General features: G+C 35.8%; 2 protein-coding genes across 6 annotated transcripts in view; both read left to right on the forward strand.

The window, feature by feature from the left end:
- Positions 1 to 1,204: 1,204 nt before the first annotated feature.
- On the forward strand, positions 1,205 to 4,544 carry LOC127869567 (uncharacterized). The gene is made up of 3 exons (XM_052412223.1): positions 1,205 to 1,435; positions 1,742 to 1,911; positions 4,118 to 4,544. Exons 1-3 carry the CDS (start codon positions 1,205 to 1,207, stop codon positions 4,242 to 4,244), a joined length of 528 nt encoding a protein of 175 aa, XP_052268183.1. The 3' UTR covers positions 4,245 to 4,544.
- Positions 4,545 to 7,272: 2,728 nt separating this feature from the next.
- LOC127866047 (ankyrin repeat domain-containing protein 17-like) overlaps positions 7,273 to 17,132 on the forward strand; it is a 60,016-nt gene continuing 50,156 nt past the window's right edge. For all 5 annotated transcript variants that reach the window (XM_052406298.1, XM_052406304.1, XM_052406303.1 and 2 more), the window contains exons 1-3: positions 7,273 to 7,601; positions 11,830 to 11,974; positions 15,173 to 15,329. In XM_052406298.1, the coding sequence (XP_052262258.1) occupies positions 7,419 to 7,601; positions 11,830 to 11,974; positions 15,173 to 15,329 (485 nt within the window). In that variant the 5' untranslated portion in view covers positions 7,273 to 7,418. The remainder of the gene's footprint in view (positions 7,602 to 11,829; positions 11,975 to 15,172; positions 15,330 to 17,132) is intronic.

A 17,132-nucleotide genomic window follows, 5' to 3' on the forward strand; every position in this document is an offset into this window, starting at 1 on the left:
ATCAACAGAAATGACAAGCATCCCAGATATTCCGGTCCTTTCATTTGGTCGGTCCGAATGTTTTGATCATGTTTAAATGTTTAGAGAATCATATCGAAACATTTTCTTCGGCATTTAAGGTTTATTTACACATTTTTGTTTATTTTACGTCTCTGCAGGTCTGTTTTGAACACCAACAATTTGAAGTGAATTTAGAAACGTCATCTACGAGCTAGGGCCTACATAGTTAATCTGAAATAGTATGAAAAGGATAGGCTATCAGCAATTTATTTCCTTTAGGAAGCAATATGGAGGCACGGGACATTTCTATTTCTTTAGTCGTATAAGTGCCTTTTGGCCGCATCTGTCCGTAAGTCCTACGACATATTTCGCTCGGCAATTGTTTTACATTGTAGATAATTATTATGCTTCATTCGAAAATTAAATCTGTCTTCATATTCCTGGTGTGTTCAAGCCACATAACATAATTTGTAAAAACGTGTGCGTACATAATGTGCAGCAAATCAATAGGGGGGGGGGGGGGGGGGGGGATTTGAATGTTTATCATGATGTCCTAATGAAAGATAATCGATGTTTTCCTATTATTTCTGTCTTTGTCCTGTACATTCCAAATATATGTTTAATTTTAAATTCACATTTTTTAAATGAAAGACAACAACAAAATAAATTTGGTTACACAAGAACAACGAATTTTTATATAAAAATAATCAATACAATTAGATAATTCGGATTACATGAATTTTCTATTTTAGAATCAAAGCTGTAACGCGTTTAACAAAACGAATATACTAGAAATAAACAAAACATATTCTCGAAAAATGAATGTTAACTGAACAGCATAAATTATAGCAATTAAACAGCAATTGATGAATTATACATGACACAACAATTATCAGGGACATTTACAGTTTTAATCTGTCACTTGATAAAAACATTAGTATAAAATTCTGAATTTCAATATCTATTGCGTTCATGTTATTGTGCAGTCTGATTGCTTGTTATTGGATAACAATAACAACCGGTATATTGGAATATTGTGTTTACAGTTTTGACGATTATTCTTGCTGAATAATGTGTGAACAACATGCAGAACAACAAACGTTGTGTCGATCTGGTTGATATTTAAAGGTAATGAGATATTATTTCGACTTATAACAGCATCAACTTACCAGAGGTTTGTTCAAGATTTGTCGTCCTCAACAAAATGTTGCGATTTTTCAAGACAACGCAAGTGGACAAGTCGACCGCTAAAACGGAAGACAGTCAGAAGAGAACAGTAGGAAATAAAGACGCCGCAAAAACAGCTGCATCCGAGGAAAGTGCTGAAGAAAAAAGGCCCGTATCATTTGTGCTGGAGTTCAAACAAGCTGAACCGAAGAGGGCACCGTCCAGGTTGTCAGCCGACTCCAGGGGCCGGAAGAAAACACAGGCACTGGTAGGCTTTAATTTACAAGCATGACTATAATGAGAACAATTCATGCAAGCGCATTAAGTTTCGTCCGTGATTCGCCGACGCGGCATTTTCTATATTTAGATTAGAGAGGAGACACAATTGCCGGAAAATTCTATAAAAGTGTTTCCGGGATTACGTACGTCACGCAAGTGCGTTCACTGGATGCAAATCATATACATTAACGGGGAATCTATGTAAGTTTCAAGTTATATCCCACATACGGTATTAATTAACACTGTCATCCAATAAAATTTAACAGTTGTAAATGTATTTCAATCATCACTTTAGGTTGAGTACACTGACGACGAGGCCATGTTGATAGCGGATATTCTGCGAGAATCTCACATAGACGAGAAAAAGAAGGCTAGCAGTACCGACATCAAACTGTACGATGCCTCTCGCAGACGAATGTGCTTGAACCACATCAAAGAGCAAGCGACCAAGAGCAATATTTGTCTGTAAGTACCGGTAGTCTAACTCCACCGTCTATCATCACCACCGGAAATAGATTACCAGCGAAGCGAAAGTAAACAAACCATGGAGTGCAGTCAGTATTTACCTAAAATATCTAATAATAACTCGCTCCTGGATAACCAGTGCGTGTTAGGCATCTTACAGAAAGATTAATATGTTTAAAATGTGTATCTATCTTGCAATTCGTATTGATGAAGCGTTATTTACACAAATTTATGACTGCTTGGTACCGAGTTGAAATTGGAACTTCTCGAAGAAACAGCTTTTCTTTCATGATACCATGGTTTGCCATCGGGTATGGAGTTGATTTCCTATTCTTATATGCAATATATACCATCTTAACGCTATTTCTTGTCTTGGTTTGATTAATGTTCGTGGAAATCTATTAAATTAAAATAACTATAGTGTACTATGAATAGTTGTTTATGGCAAAAGTCGTGTACGGTGAATAGTTAAAGTCATGTACGGCGAATAGTTACAGCGTATTTGGCCAAAGTTGTCGCAAATTAAAATGATTTTAAGAAACTATTTTTTCAATGTACATACATGTTCTTAAAAGCGGACTTTTGCCCGATTTAATGATGTATAAATCTTAATTTTAAACTTTGTTTTTGCCCCCGAATAAATACGCAAACACAGCACATGTGCTGACTTTGCGGTTGAACGCTACAACGCTGTGAACAAAAAGTCAGCCAAGTTCCAATAATTACACGGGTTGAATATAAAATCTTGATTGGAAACCACTTGTAAGTAAATATTTTATCGATTCATCCTGATTTTGAAACATAACTACGATGAAATACACTAGAATCGTATTAAACTAGAATACGGACTGAACAATGGTCGATCGATTTATCATACCTCCGCATTGATATCTGCCTGATCTATAGAGAACAACAGGTTACTGTCTGATCTTTTTGTAATATATCAGGCAAGGCTTAAAATACTATAACGGCGAGGCTTGCCGAGCTGTTATTTTATTCGCGCCGAGCCTGATATATTACAAAAAGATCAGGCAGTAACCTGTTATTCTGTTTATAGCGATTTTTTTCATTATTTCTTAAAAATCGGGGACGTAGAGGTATGATAAAAAGAAAAACAGGTTAGTGCCTGATCTTTTTGTAATATATCAGGCTCGGCACGAATAAAATAACGGCTCGGCAAGCCTCGCCGATATATTATTCTAAGCCTTGCCTGATGTATTACAAAAAGATCGGACATTAACCTGTTATTCTCTATGTAGCAGTTGCCCGTAAAACACAGCATTTAAAAAAAAATATCAACAATGCATCAGACGTATTCTTTGGCCATAAACGGTCTCATCGTAAAGATTATAAGTGTATTTATTTGTTTTATAACAAGATCGGCGCGTATTTGCGAAATTTTCATTTATTTTCCCTTACAACCTCAAAACTATTTGCCGTACACAATTTAATTTTATTTTGCTATACGCCGTACACGTAAGGTTCTATTCGCCGTACACAACGAAGCTTATATTTTAGCCAAACATTTGCATACTAACTTGATTTTTAGGCTGAAGCTGGCAAAACCCGATAGTTTCTATAATTCTATTTGCACACCATTGCAAAATTCGGCAAAATTATTACATTTACCTCGGACAAAATGAAAAAAGATGCCCCAATGAACTTAATTTTCGGTACCAGGTAGCTGATGATTGATCTATTTCAACAATCGAATGTATTAATAAAGAACTACCAACTACTTACGATATAAGTTTGATATGTCCACTATTAATTTGTCACACAGTTTTTTAAAAACGTTCGCGATAAAAATGGTAAACTTTATTCTTTTCACGAGCACTACATATTGCGCGATGTTTAATTTCGCTTCGCTGGTTATCTATTTCCGGTGGTCATGATAGACAGTGAACTCGTAGCATCGATCGACCCAACGTCCGGGGTAATTATCAGCGATAATTACTTCATTTTGCGAACGATACGAGCTGGTATATATGTAAACCCCTTTCAGCATTCAACACTAAGACTTGGCGCTGAATTTTACTTCACAGCCGTATTATTGTTGAGAAAAAAAAAACGAATTAAATAGTGAAATGTGTTTTTGTATAAGCAAATACAGTCATGAAATGGACTCTGTTGCTATATAGCAACAATCATGCATTGACATTTATTTTTTACACCAATATACATGTATCTATATCGTTGATTTAAGGCCAACTGCCGACATCAGTGAACGACGCCAAAGGGTCAAAGAGATGGCTATAGCAGCAAGACGACGGGCAGTGGAAGAGAGGGGAAGTAACAAGCCCCTGGCAGTGGCATGTTCGATTGACAGATGAATACATAGACGAAACTTCCAAAACAAGCGCTACGTGAGAAAATAACCGAATGGTTTTCGGACTGTTCAATGCAAGATAAAAAATTGATACCGGTTTCATGTCCATACAAACACAGCATATACACGAACGGCTTAAAATATATAAGTCTAATTGTAGCTAGACTATAATTTGTGTCGGATTCGTGTCACAAAGATCAGCAGTAAGTGGACAATATAAGCTGCCTTAATATGTTGGATTAACTCTTGTGCGACTTGGGTGGCCGCGTATGCGCACTTTAGTAAATAAATTCTTGTAAACAGATCTCTGTTTTGAACTAGCACGCACTTTCATCAGTTTCATGTTCTATCAATTTTATTGTAATTTAAACGAATATTGAAATTAATGTGGGGTCCATGCAGACGAATTCAGCTTGTTATATTGCGAGTTATAGGTTATGCATTAACAAAATTAATCAACAAGAAATATCATTTCAAACAAATATGCGGCGTTGATGTTATTTTTTGTTGTTTAAACAAGCGTCACTAAAATCAGTACGATCAAAGAGTTATGACTCATATCGAGATGTTTTTTTAACAATTCCTAGCCTCATTATATCTTCATACATTTAAATGAGGACGATTTACAATCTTATAGAAGTCACATGAGATTTTCCAGCCAATTTGGGGAAAGGAGTCGGGTCAAATTGGGATATTTTTAATCGACAGAAGTGGCAAATTTGGGACTTTTTTTTATCGACAAAAAGGACCAAATTGTGATTTTTTTATATAAAAAAATATTGACACAAGAGGTCTTTTCCTGGCCATTTTGGATAAGAATCATATAAATTATGGTTATATATTTTGTAGGTTGTTTAAAAAAACGAGATAAAGAGTCTAATAATCATATTTAGTCATAAGACACTTCTTTCTAAAAAAATATTTTTGTTTTGTTTTGTTTTTTAAATTGGGATTTCAAAAAATATAATTTCGGTTCGGGATCGGGTCCGTTTGCTTTGGGGTCGGGTACGTTTTACGCCCCTTTTTACATAGCAGAAAACCCAATTCGGAGACCATACTCCAAAAATGTAAACGTCAAACGAAAATAGTCGTGATGAAAACAAACTTGGAGTTGTGGTGTGTCAACTTATTTATCAATCGCCTGATCCACCACCATACATAAAATTTAAGTTGCTTCAGTCACTCAAAAAGTACCCGTGTATGATGGGCCGGTCGATCAACAACTGTATATGGTCTTTATGTACGCTTTGTTTTAAAAATCTTGATTGTATTTTTTAGATAAATATTCTACATGTAATACGTTTCTTAGAAAGCGAACACACATTTTTTTGCAAACTGGAAGTTTAACCAAATTGGGAGCCTAATTGACATTTCGACAATATATCTGTAAGTTATTCATATAACAACATCAATACCGACGCGTACACTATGAAGTTGCAGAGCCAAAAAGTTAATATGTTTCGTTTGAACAAATCTTAAAAAATACGATGGATTTCCTTTCGGCGTTCAATCTTTTGCTCTAATGGACAATAACGATAGCAAACCACTTTTTTATATGATATTTAACACTTTTTGAAGACACGGCAGAGCGTTTCCTATCTTGCTTTAGTATTAGTACTTTTAACAGATACGAAAATTCAAGTAATTTATTCGGGCCAGGGACCTATACAAACAAAGGGATAAGCAACCTCGCGATATCCCGTTACAGCACGCAAAATAAACCGAGATTTGATAATCTCGATTTGTTTGTATAGGTCCCTGTTCGGGCCTACTAGCGGGGAATTTCTATAACAGTATTAGCTGTTGATAAAGGTTAATTAAATGGGCCTTTTCACAGATTTTGGCATGTTTTGAAGTTTGTCATTAAATGCTTTATATTGATAAATGTAATCATTAAATTTTAAAAGCTCCAGAAAAAAAAAAATTAAAAAGGGAAAAAAAGTAGCCCGCAGCTGGGCTCGAACCAGTGACCCCCAGAAACCTGAAGTAAAAACACAATAGCCAACTGAGCTATCCTGCCAAGCATACATAACATTTTTTAAATCAGAGTTTATTTACAGGTCCTATACCGGCCTCTTCACGAGGTCTTTGAGGTCCGACCTGTAATACATAACATGCGTATCTTATTCTTTATATAAGCAATCTTCGTAGTTTCACAAATTTAAACGACAACAGAACTCTCCAAATTATTCAATCGTTTCGCGTTGCAACGCTTTATAATTTTTAGGTTTTTAAATCGTCAAATGATGCATATAATGGCTATATTAGACCATGGCAAATGTTCAGTAATACTGTTTCCTCACAAATATCATAACTAAACCGAAAATTTGTCAATCTGAAACAACTTTTTTCAATTTTGTCAATTTACCAAACCGTGAAAAGATCCCTTTAAGGTGAAAACGTGGGTTAGACAGATAGACAGAAGAAAAAAGATATGTTTAATAGACAAAAAACTGAATTGATTGTTTTTATATGACTCTTGCAAGCAGAACGTTCATGAACATGCCCACAATCAGTTTTCCTTGTATAATGTGATTCTAGTTGTCGCAATAGTCCTATCAATGCGAAAGATGAAACAATTTGAATAAAATACATGGAACAATTGGAATATAAGTGGAGGTCAATAAAGTACGTCACGCTCCAGTAGGGGTGAGGGGTGTAAGAAAGTTTGACAGTTTGTGACATGTGGGACGATGGGACGAGGGTGTTAAAAATGGTAAAAAAATAGCGCGACGTACCATGGACTGCCCCTAACTACAGTGTTCTAATTAATTTAACGTTGCAGAAGTAGATCTACGACCAATCGATACAATTAAAAAAATCACGTGAAAAGTTATATCGCACACTCATTTTAAATGCGGGCGTTCATGTTTACGATATTATTTCCAGTAGGCAATCTTGAATTTGAGATGGGTGTGCTAGTTTCTTGGTCGCATTACTCATTGAACGTACACATTAAAGCACATAATTACATAAGCAGATAACCCTGTAGAACATGAGCACTCACTGTATCACAGTTATCTCCCATATGCGCCAGACCATCATCCGGGTCTTTCAGATTATAATGGCGGTCAAGGTGGCAACTCTGTAATTGTTCATGATCGCTTGATTTTATTGCCTAGATGTTATGTAAATGTCCATTTAGCAAGTTGGTTGTAAATAGTATGCTGATTTAAAAATGCAGAGTAATCAGACGACATTCAGTAATGACACGTTTAAAGTGATTGGAACTGTTGAAATCGATCAAGAAAAACAGACAGCGGCCATGACGGTTCCGTCGTCGAGTCAAAATGCACAAGTTCCATCATCACAATCGTGCGGCCTTGATGTTTCTTGCAGTGATGACGACGAAGTTTCAGAGGTTGTCATGTATTTTATGCAAGTTCTTATTTAAAATACTTGGATGTCATGACATACTGTTCGTTCCTATGGTCGCTTCTTTTGTGATTTCGTTCAGCCATGTGACCCATGGAGAATTAATTAATTATTGTTTAATATTTTGGTAGAACGCGACCAAATGTTTGATGTGGTTAATGTATATAGTGCATCAGTATAGGTGGGACAAATACCTGTACCATACCAATTGGGAAAAAATAGCACAGAAAACCCAGAAATTGGGCAAATTTGCATAGTAGAATCTTTAGATTGATAACCATGGATTTTTTAAATTGCTTGGTATAATGTGCACAAACCAATTCAAATATTAATGACATGCATTTTGTCTTGACATGTCTAGTTTCAGTGCTCATTTTATTTGTTCTCTTGTAGATAATTTTTTGGGGTACAAAATTTTCAAAACGTCTGTCAAAAGCTATTCTGTCGGTCAAAAGCTATCCTGTCTGTCAAAAGCTATTCTGTCGGTCAAAAGCTATCTGTCGGTCAAAAGCTATTCATAGCTTATGTTATAATGTTTGTATATCATACCGACAATAAATAAATATTGATTTGATTTTGATTTGACGTTCATTCCTTTTGGGAATTTTTTTAGACAGCTAATGGAAATTTTTGTAGTTTTCCACAAATGGGAAAGTACCTTTTATGGGAACTTTATTAAGATGGAAAAAAATCCATGAAATGACCAGAGCTGATATTTCAACAAATAAAGATCTTGTTTGGAAAGAGGATTTTGCATTATGCAAGTAAAGCGTTATTATGATTTTTTCATATATTTTGGCAACCTGATGAAACTGTCAATAAATAATGTTAACATTATTGAAGAAGTTGAAATAAAGTGTTGTTAATGAATATCTCTTATTATTAACAATTATAAAGTTGAATGTCAATCACAAGGATGAAGTTCATGCTACTTAATGGTGACAATGATGTTTATTGACTCTTGAAATGTGTTAATACAAAATATTTTATGCCACCAGATCAAATGATCAGGTGTATATTGTTTTTGGCCAGTCTGTCTGTTATTGTATGTGTCTGTCATTGTGTGTGTCTGTCCAAAACTTGAACCTTGTTCCAGTCTTCAAGATAGTTCATTTTATCCAGTAGCCCGAATATAACAAGTCAAGACAGGGTGTTTTTTTTACTAAGAAAGTAAGTTTTTACTAAGAAAGTGAGGCCGATAGTCGGCGTCTTCCCCTACCAGATTTTTTTACCCACAAAATACAATTTCCAATAATATCATTTTTCACCAAAACATATCGTTGTTTAGCATTTATTTCAGTTTTAAACCGATTATTGATAATTTTGATTGCTTAATTATTCATCGCAATACTAGCTCATTTGCGGTGGTCGCTTAAACACGTTAAAATAGAAATAAGCGTCTACGGAGTTGGATTAGAAAGTGTAGTTTTCGGTTCCTGTTCATTTTTGCAAAGTCATGCAGAACATTTCACACTTTATCGCTGTCAATGTTGGTAGAAGAATCCTCATGTCATTTGTGTTTGTTAACGTTTTTTTAATGATTTTGACAGAAAACTTCTTTATTGTAATTTGGAAAAATTTCACCTAGATTTGATTCGGAATGGGGCAGTTTTTATGTCCCCCACTATAGTAGTGGGGGACATATTGTTTTTGCCCCGTCTGTTGGTTGGTTGGTTTGCGCCAACTTTAACATTTTGCAATAACTTTTGCTATATTAAAAAATATAGCAACTTGATATTTGGCATGCATGTGTATCTCATGGAGCTGCACATTTTGAGTGGTGAAAGGTCAAGGTCATCCTTCAAGGTCAGAGGTCAAATATATGTGGCCCAAATCCCTTATTTTATGAATACTTTTGCAATATTGAAGATAGCAACTTGATATTTGGCATGCATGTGTATCTCATGGAGCTGCACATTTTGAGTGGTGAAAGGTCAAGGTCAAGGTCATTCTTCAAGGTCAAATATATGGGTCAAAATTGCTCATGTAATGTCACTTCTGCAACATTGAAGCTAGCAATTTTATATTTGAAATGCATGTGTTTCTCATGGAGCTGCACATTTTGAGTGGTGAAGGGTCAAGGTCAAGGTCATCCTTCAAGGACAAACGTCATATAGGGGGAAATTGTGTTTCACAAACGCATCTTGTTTTTTTTGCTTTGGGAATGCCTCCATTTTCTGGAGACGCAGACAGTGGTGAAAAACCCCTGAAATCAGAGTAGATGAGTTATAGACATTGATTGAAACAGTTTTTATTTTTTCCCCAAATATGTCTCTTTCGCCCACTATTTTCCCCTTTCACCCAGCGTCCAGCGTCTTCCCCTTTGTCTAAAAAAAAACAGTCTGCAAGGTAAATATGTCCTTTGTTAATCATAACTCTTTATCTTGTGATAAACAACTTATTAGCGAAGAACTCACAAAATAATGACGTTTATCACACTTAAACAATATTGATACACTGAATTTCTACTGGCCTGACGGGCGTACGATATGACAATTTTAATAGGCCCGAGCCATAATTTACACCGCCAGACCGCTGGACGTGCGCTTATTTTTTAGACTGTTGTTCATAACTTTTGCAATATTGAAGATAGCAACTTGATATTTGACATGCATGTGTAACTCATGAAGCTGCACATTTTGAGTGGTGAAAGGTCAAGGTCATCTTTCAAGGTCCATGGCAAATATATGGCTTCAAAGCGCAGTAGGGGGCATCGTGTTTCACAAACACAGCTCTTGTTTTTATAACTTTTGATATATACGCTGGACAAAACATTACTATTTAGTAGCTAAAAGAACATTCAATGAAAACCGGAAGTATGATGACCCCTGTGCAAAAGTATTATTATTTATATATAAAAAAAGCTGATACTTGTAAAAGTAATAATAGAGTCAATGACATTAATGAAATACAGGATAATAACAGTCACAATAATGCAATAAACTGTTTAACATTAAGGTCATTGACTGTACTAAAAGGATCTGGTAGGCATGTAAAGTTTTTTTACGTTGCGAAAAAGTGGTGACCTTTTTTTTGACCCCTGATAGCAGTTGGCTAACCAAAAGTTGAGACATTTTTGCCATGATGAAAAAGCCATTTGAAGTACAACAAAGTAAAACAAGGCAGTGGGTAAACCATCAGTTCTAAATATGCTTACCTCAAATTAACTTTGTTAATTGTAAATAATCAAATTGAAAGGTGTTACACTAATTTTAACATAAAAGAGACATAAGCGACATTTTTGAACATAAAAAAGATTACTAGCAAGTAAAAAAAGAAAACAAAAATAACGTTATTAAAAGAAATTGATGCAACAATACTTTAAATATTTTCTTAATATGTAGTTAAGTTTCTTAGTGTAATTATCAGATATATATGTATTGTATCGTGTTGAACTATTAAATAGCTCCTTGTTAAAACACACTTACAGTTAATATTCTTATTTCCTCATATTAAAAGAGCACTAACATCTGCAAGTTTTTGTTGTCTTAAATCCAGTGTTTTCTACTTTCAACAATACCTTAATGGTGCTTTAATAGTAACCTTATTAAGTGCCATAACTAGCAATGCAATCACCCCTGGATTGCTGCACTAATAGGTAGAATACTAAGTTGCTTACTTAATTGCCAAACATCCTGTTGAAATACGGACCCCACTATAGTCATGATTGGTCACGTTTTCATACTAGATTACGACCTTTAATAAGACATGGTTATGTGAAAGTAGATTGACTGCCACTCACATTGGAAGAACATTATCCAAATGACATTGTTTATCAAAAGCCACTCTTTACTTAATATATAACACATAATTATGAGTTTTGTATTAGTTAATTTTTTTTTTAAGAAGTTCATTTACTTATTATTCATGGATAATCAACTTAAATTTCAATGAATGCAGACAGTACTGGCAACAGATAAAAAACCCACTTCTGCCTTTTTTTGTATTAATGAATGAATTATTGAGTGGTGATAATCACTGAAATTGGGAATATAAACTCCGCTTTTTAACTGGACAGAACATTTAAAAAATAGATGGTTGGACATGGAGAGAGAGAAGGAATTTTTTAGTGCAAAATTGTCTTCCATTTTCATGGACCTTCTTAATTTTAATATTGTGTATGTAAGTTACCTAAAAGGTAGATTTCTTTCTAATCCTGATGAAATGTTTGACATTTTCCCAAATGCATCATTTTATTGTGATTTTACTTGCAGGTGGATTCTTTTATCCTTGACACGGAGGACCCAGGCCTAGAGTCCAATTTCCTGCTGCCGTCGGCCGTTGAGAACACAAACCTACACACTGTTACAGTGGACCCAGAGACCCACGCCCGCCTGGAGGCCCTGCTAGAGGCTGCAGGTGAGGCTTGGCAGCCTGTCTGGGCTCTCACCTTAAGGAAATACCAAAACTGAGCTTTAAAAAATCTTAAGCTAATAAAAATCCTGCCTATTGTTGACTATTTTATAGCTTCATGTGCAGAAAAAATGTTGATCAAAATAAAACTTTAGTTTATTTATTGCAGACAGTGTCTGTCAAACATTTTAGGCTGATATCATACAGTACAGCCAACGCGGAACAAACGTATCTCGCGATCAGCGCCGGCAAGGCGAAACGAGTTGATGCCGCGTCAGTCGTTGAAGCCGTGTCAGTATGCTGCGGCAAGTCACATTTGGCCGCGAAGCTTCGCATCTGTCCACCGAGGCATGCCGCGATTCGCGACATGATGCAGAGTCGAAGCGCATCATAAAATAAAAAATCTTTTTAAAATTATTATTACATGTAGTTAACAAATTTTAAAGAACAAGTATAATAATATTTAAAATCATAATAAAATTAATGTGCACAGATTGTATTAGCATATACATGTAAGCATAGTTAATGTGTCTGGCTAATTAAGTTTGTTTCCCGCCTGTAGTGTATGTATTTCACACATAAACAAGGTCACGTAATAATGTTTTCACACATACAAGTGGTCAAGGCTCCAGCATATAGTGGATTTATACATTAATTGCATGCTGTTTTTGCTATTATATTTAAGCTGAGACAATTAGCAGTTTGAAGCCACATCAATAATCAAAACGGTGAAGACATATTTGTTGTTTTGTTAATTATCAGCTTCTTATAACTATTGTTTGAATATGCGTATATAAACTCTTTTCATTTTGTTCATATTATACAGTTACTATCGCTACTAATTACCCGATAATCCTGTATATTCCAGTTTCAAAGCAAATGCTAGTAAATATTTACGATACGCAAACATTCTCCATATTTCTTAAGTATCAAATACATTTTGGCATTTGTAACTATTTAAAGAGTTGATGAAATAACGTCTAATCGGGGCGTTTTTTTCCACTGAACACGCGATTTACGCCTGACGGATGTTCAACACAAAATACACCCTCACTTTCCAACTGACGTTCTACATGTCTGCATAATTTTAGCGTGCTTTTTATGAGACAAAGGATATTTTAGCACTGTGTATTTGACACTAGAATTTGCCAAAGGTCGCGTTAGCATTACATTTTGGAAGTGTGTTTCGGATTACAAATTTAATAGTGATAATTTGAGAATCGAACGAAACATTTACAGTTGTGCATAATTAATTCAACGATAATTTTTTAAAGTGCATGACGTGTCATATCGCTTATTAAAACAGGAAAATAATAATTATGAAACTAGCGTAAATCTTGGTTTCTACCCTACACATATGTACATGTACCGTAGGTTTCCACGTATAGCGCACAGTGTTTTACCTCCAAAATTCAAATTAAAAAGCTGGTGCGCGCTATACATTGATACAACGCTATTCTGGCTGCTAAATTGGTAAAAAATATGTTGTGTAATCGTTAATAATCAAAATGGCCGCCATGTTTTTTCCAGAAAACTACCACCCTATAATCGTACAGACTGAGGGGCCATTGTCGAAACAACAAGAAGTCACTATTGGTACATATGAATGCGGTAGAAGTAGTTGTGGTCAAAAATAAATTTGTTTGAATAAACTTGTGGACATTTCTTTGTTTGTGTTTTTACACTTCTTTATTGATGAATTCCGATGGGGATTGTTGTCGACATTCCGGAGAGCAGGCAAGGGTAGGTGCGAACGAGGTCTTTTTTGCGCGTAACGGTAGGTGTGAAAGGGGGTCATTTTGCACTTCGTAATTGGCAGATGTTATTGAGTAATATGGGCCACGACTTGTTAAGATGCTAATTGACATTTGAAACACTAATTGACACTTGAGAATGTGAAGATATGCAATTGCATTTTGTGTGTATAAATATTTAACGTTCAACAGTGGTGTACCTCAACAACTGAATCCCTGTCTCCCATGCGACATTAAAATTTACCGGTAATGCCCATGCTTTCCCTGAGGAAAAATCACACGATGTACACTAATTCTTATTTTCTCACATTTTTCACGAAATGCACGTGGACTGTTAATCTTTTTTTAGAAAATTACAAAATTGTCAGAAAAGTAAAGTGCTATGCAACCCATGCTCCTGATCATAATGACGCTTCCTATTTTGAATGCTTAATAAAGCTTTCCGATGCCCCGGATTATTGGATTGTGCTATAGTAAAATGGCGGCCATTTTTGGTCCGATTTGGTGGTTTTATTGTCTTTAAATATTTTTTTCTCCATTTTTGCATTTAAAAAACAGCCTGCGCGCTATACACGGGACTGCGCTATACGTGGAAACTTACGGTAGGTGATTATCTTTGCACGGATTAACTCCGCAAAAGTACGCGAGGTTAATACAGACTCGGCGTGGTTGCACGGATCAATGCCAAGTGCCATGGCGCTACGCCGCGTGAACACACAATTCGGCCGCTGCATACTAATAATCTGGCCGTGGCCTAGCCGCGGATAATGTTTGTTCCGCGTTGGCTGTACTGTTTATCTTCAGTTTGTAGACCTGATATTTGCAGTAACTTAATAAATGGAAATAATAAGCTGAACTGTAATTGTATAAACCTAATTATAACATGACCTACGCTCCAGGAGTGAAATAACATAATATTCAATTTTGTTTATTACACAGGTTTTATTACACTAGTTATATAACTGTGAAATGACGTCATTTTTTGACGAAATGACGTTATTATTCCAGCGAATTTCTTCAGTTAAGCTCTTTTACAAACTGAATAAACAGTGGAAAGAGCATAAAAAATAAAAAGAAAATTTGTTGGTCATGTTATAAATAGAATCTTTGATTCGTGGTCATTTTGTATTGAATTTATTAAACTCGTAATCTAAATAAAGATAAAAGCTTGGAAAGCCTCGTTTTTATCTTTATTTAGATGCCTTGTTTAATAAATTCAATACAAAATGACCACTCATGCAAGATCCTATATGTACATAATCATTGATGTTAAGTGAATGCTTTTGTTTGCACTTAGTATGTTTTAAATGTAATTTTAAAGCATCAACTCCATGTGAAGACCTTTCTAAGATCAGCCTTGCACACATTGTTCCAGTGTGAGCTTTTCAGGTAAAGTGTTCCTAATATACATGTATCTGTATTCAAGCTTGTTTGCTACTGTTTGTTGCAGGTATTGGCAAGCTGTCCACAGCGGATGGAAAAGCCCTAACTGACCCTGAAGTTCTGCGCAAGCTGACCTCGTCTGTGAGCTGTGCCCTGGATGAGGCTGCGCAGGCTCTGCACAAGATGAGGGCAGAACAACAGAGCCAGTTAGGGAACACTGACAGGTAGGCACAACAGAGCCAGTTAGGGAACACTGACAGGTAGGCACAACAGAGCCAGTTAGGGAACACTGACAGGTAGGCACAACAGAGCCAGTTAGGGAACACTGACAGGTAGGGAACACTGACAGGTAGGCACAACAGAGCCAGTTAGGGAACACTGACAGGTAGGCACAACAGAGCCAGTTAGGGAACACTGACAGGTAGGCACAACAGAGCCAGTTAGGGAACACTGACAGGTAGGCACAACAGAGCCAGTTAGGGAACACTGACAGGTAGGCACAACAGAGCCAGTTAGGGAACACTGACAGGTAGGCACAACAGAGCCAGGTAGGGAACACTGACAGGTAGGGAACACTGACAGGTAGGCACAACATGAGCAGCCGTCTGGGAAATCTAAGCTTTGTGCAGCTGGGCAAAGTGTCTTCCCAGATTATTCAATCTGCACAGGCTAATCATGGACGACACTTTCAGTTTTAATCTTTCCTTTAAATGAGGTCTCTTCTAAGCAAAAATACAGTGTAGGCGGAAAGTTTAGTGCTTGTTTAGTGTGGACTGCAAAAGCTAATTCAGGAAGACACTTTACGCACGAATATGAAGCCCAAAGTACACAGAACGAGGCTCATATGTTGATTGTTATAGAGAATAATAGGTTGGTGACGTGGACCCAGAATGGTTATCTGGCAAGTCGGAGGAATTTATTGGGTGAGCCGAAGGGGAACCTGATAAGATCCTCCTACGAGCCAGATAACCATTCTCCATCCACATCACCAACCTATTATTTTATTTATCATGTCGTTCCAGCAAATCAAACAAATTTTCATTGTAAAAGAGTTTAACCTGAAAATTTCGTTGGTAGAATGACGTTATTTTGTCAAAAATGACGTCATTTCACAGTAACTTTTGGGTTATTAGGTTACCTGGTCAACTAGCCTAATAACTTTTGGGTTACTGTGAAACCATTTATTTTCGACAGCACAAAATTTCGTCATTTTTATAAAAATGACGATTTCGTCAGCACGTAAATTCGACGATTTCTGATTTTGAATTTTTAAAAAAATGCGTCAGTCAATATCCGATTTGTGTGTAATACATATTCGCGATCAATCGCAGTTGCGAAAAATCATGGTACGAATGCGGGAACACACTTGTGAATCACTGCAGGAGGTTGGGCCTGTTTGTCACATGCCAATTAACTAGTCTTCTGTTATCAAGGGACAGTAATGGACCCTCTTTATGTATGCCATTCACACGTTCATTGTTATGATAAGCGGACAAGTGGGATCGAATAACCGTTAACGAGTGTTTGATACAACGAAGCCAATTGCCAATTGGTCTTATTCTATTGTAATAATTGCCATACTGATAACAATCGTACCTTTATCGGCACTTTTGTTTATTTTCTTGGGTACGTGTTCTAGTTGGTATGATTTTTTTTAAATGCTGTCAATACCGTTTTAAAACTGATTGTGTTATACGAAAGAGGTTCCAGATTGTTAAGTGTTTTTTTTCAAATAAAATGCTTTTTTATTCTGATATCAACATTAAAATTATAAACTCTATGTGTGTGTTTGTTCTTAAAAAGTAAACTACCGGTATATAAATCAATAATGTCAATAATTTAAAAATAAATAAATTGATACATATAAAATAGTAATAAGTTTGGTTAAACGCAAACAATCAAATAACAAACAGCAATTAAAATATTCTTTATTAATTTGTGATAAATACGCATGTTGATAACACATCGTCATCTTTTCATTTGGTTTATTGTCTTTTATCGGCATTCGCTGTGTGATGGCTAATATG

This window comes from Dreissena polymorpha, chromosome 2 (genome assembly GCF_020536995.1).
Source record: "Dreissena polymorpha isolate Duluth1 chromosome 2, UMN_Dpol_1.0, whole genome shotgun sequence".
Taxonomy (NCBI): domain Eukaryota; kingdom Metazoa; phylum Mollusca; class Bivalvia; order Myida; family Dreissenidae; genus Dreissena; species Dreissena polymorpha.

Coding starts and splice junctions, on each gene's coding strand:
- LOC127869567 (XM_052412223.1), top strand. CDS start 1,205: ATGTTGCGATTTTTCAAGACAACGCAAGTGGACAAGTCGACCGCTAAA. Junction 1,436..1,741: donor GGAAGAAAACACAGGCACTG/GTAGGCTTTAAT, acceptor TCATCACTTTAG/GTTGAGTACACTGACGACGA. Junction 1,912..4,117: donor ACCAAGAGCAATATTTGTCT/GTAAGTACCGGT, acceptor CGTTGATTTAAG/GCCAACTGCCGACATCAGTG.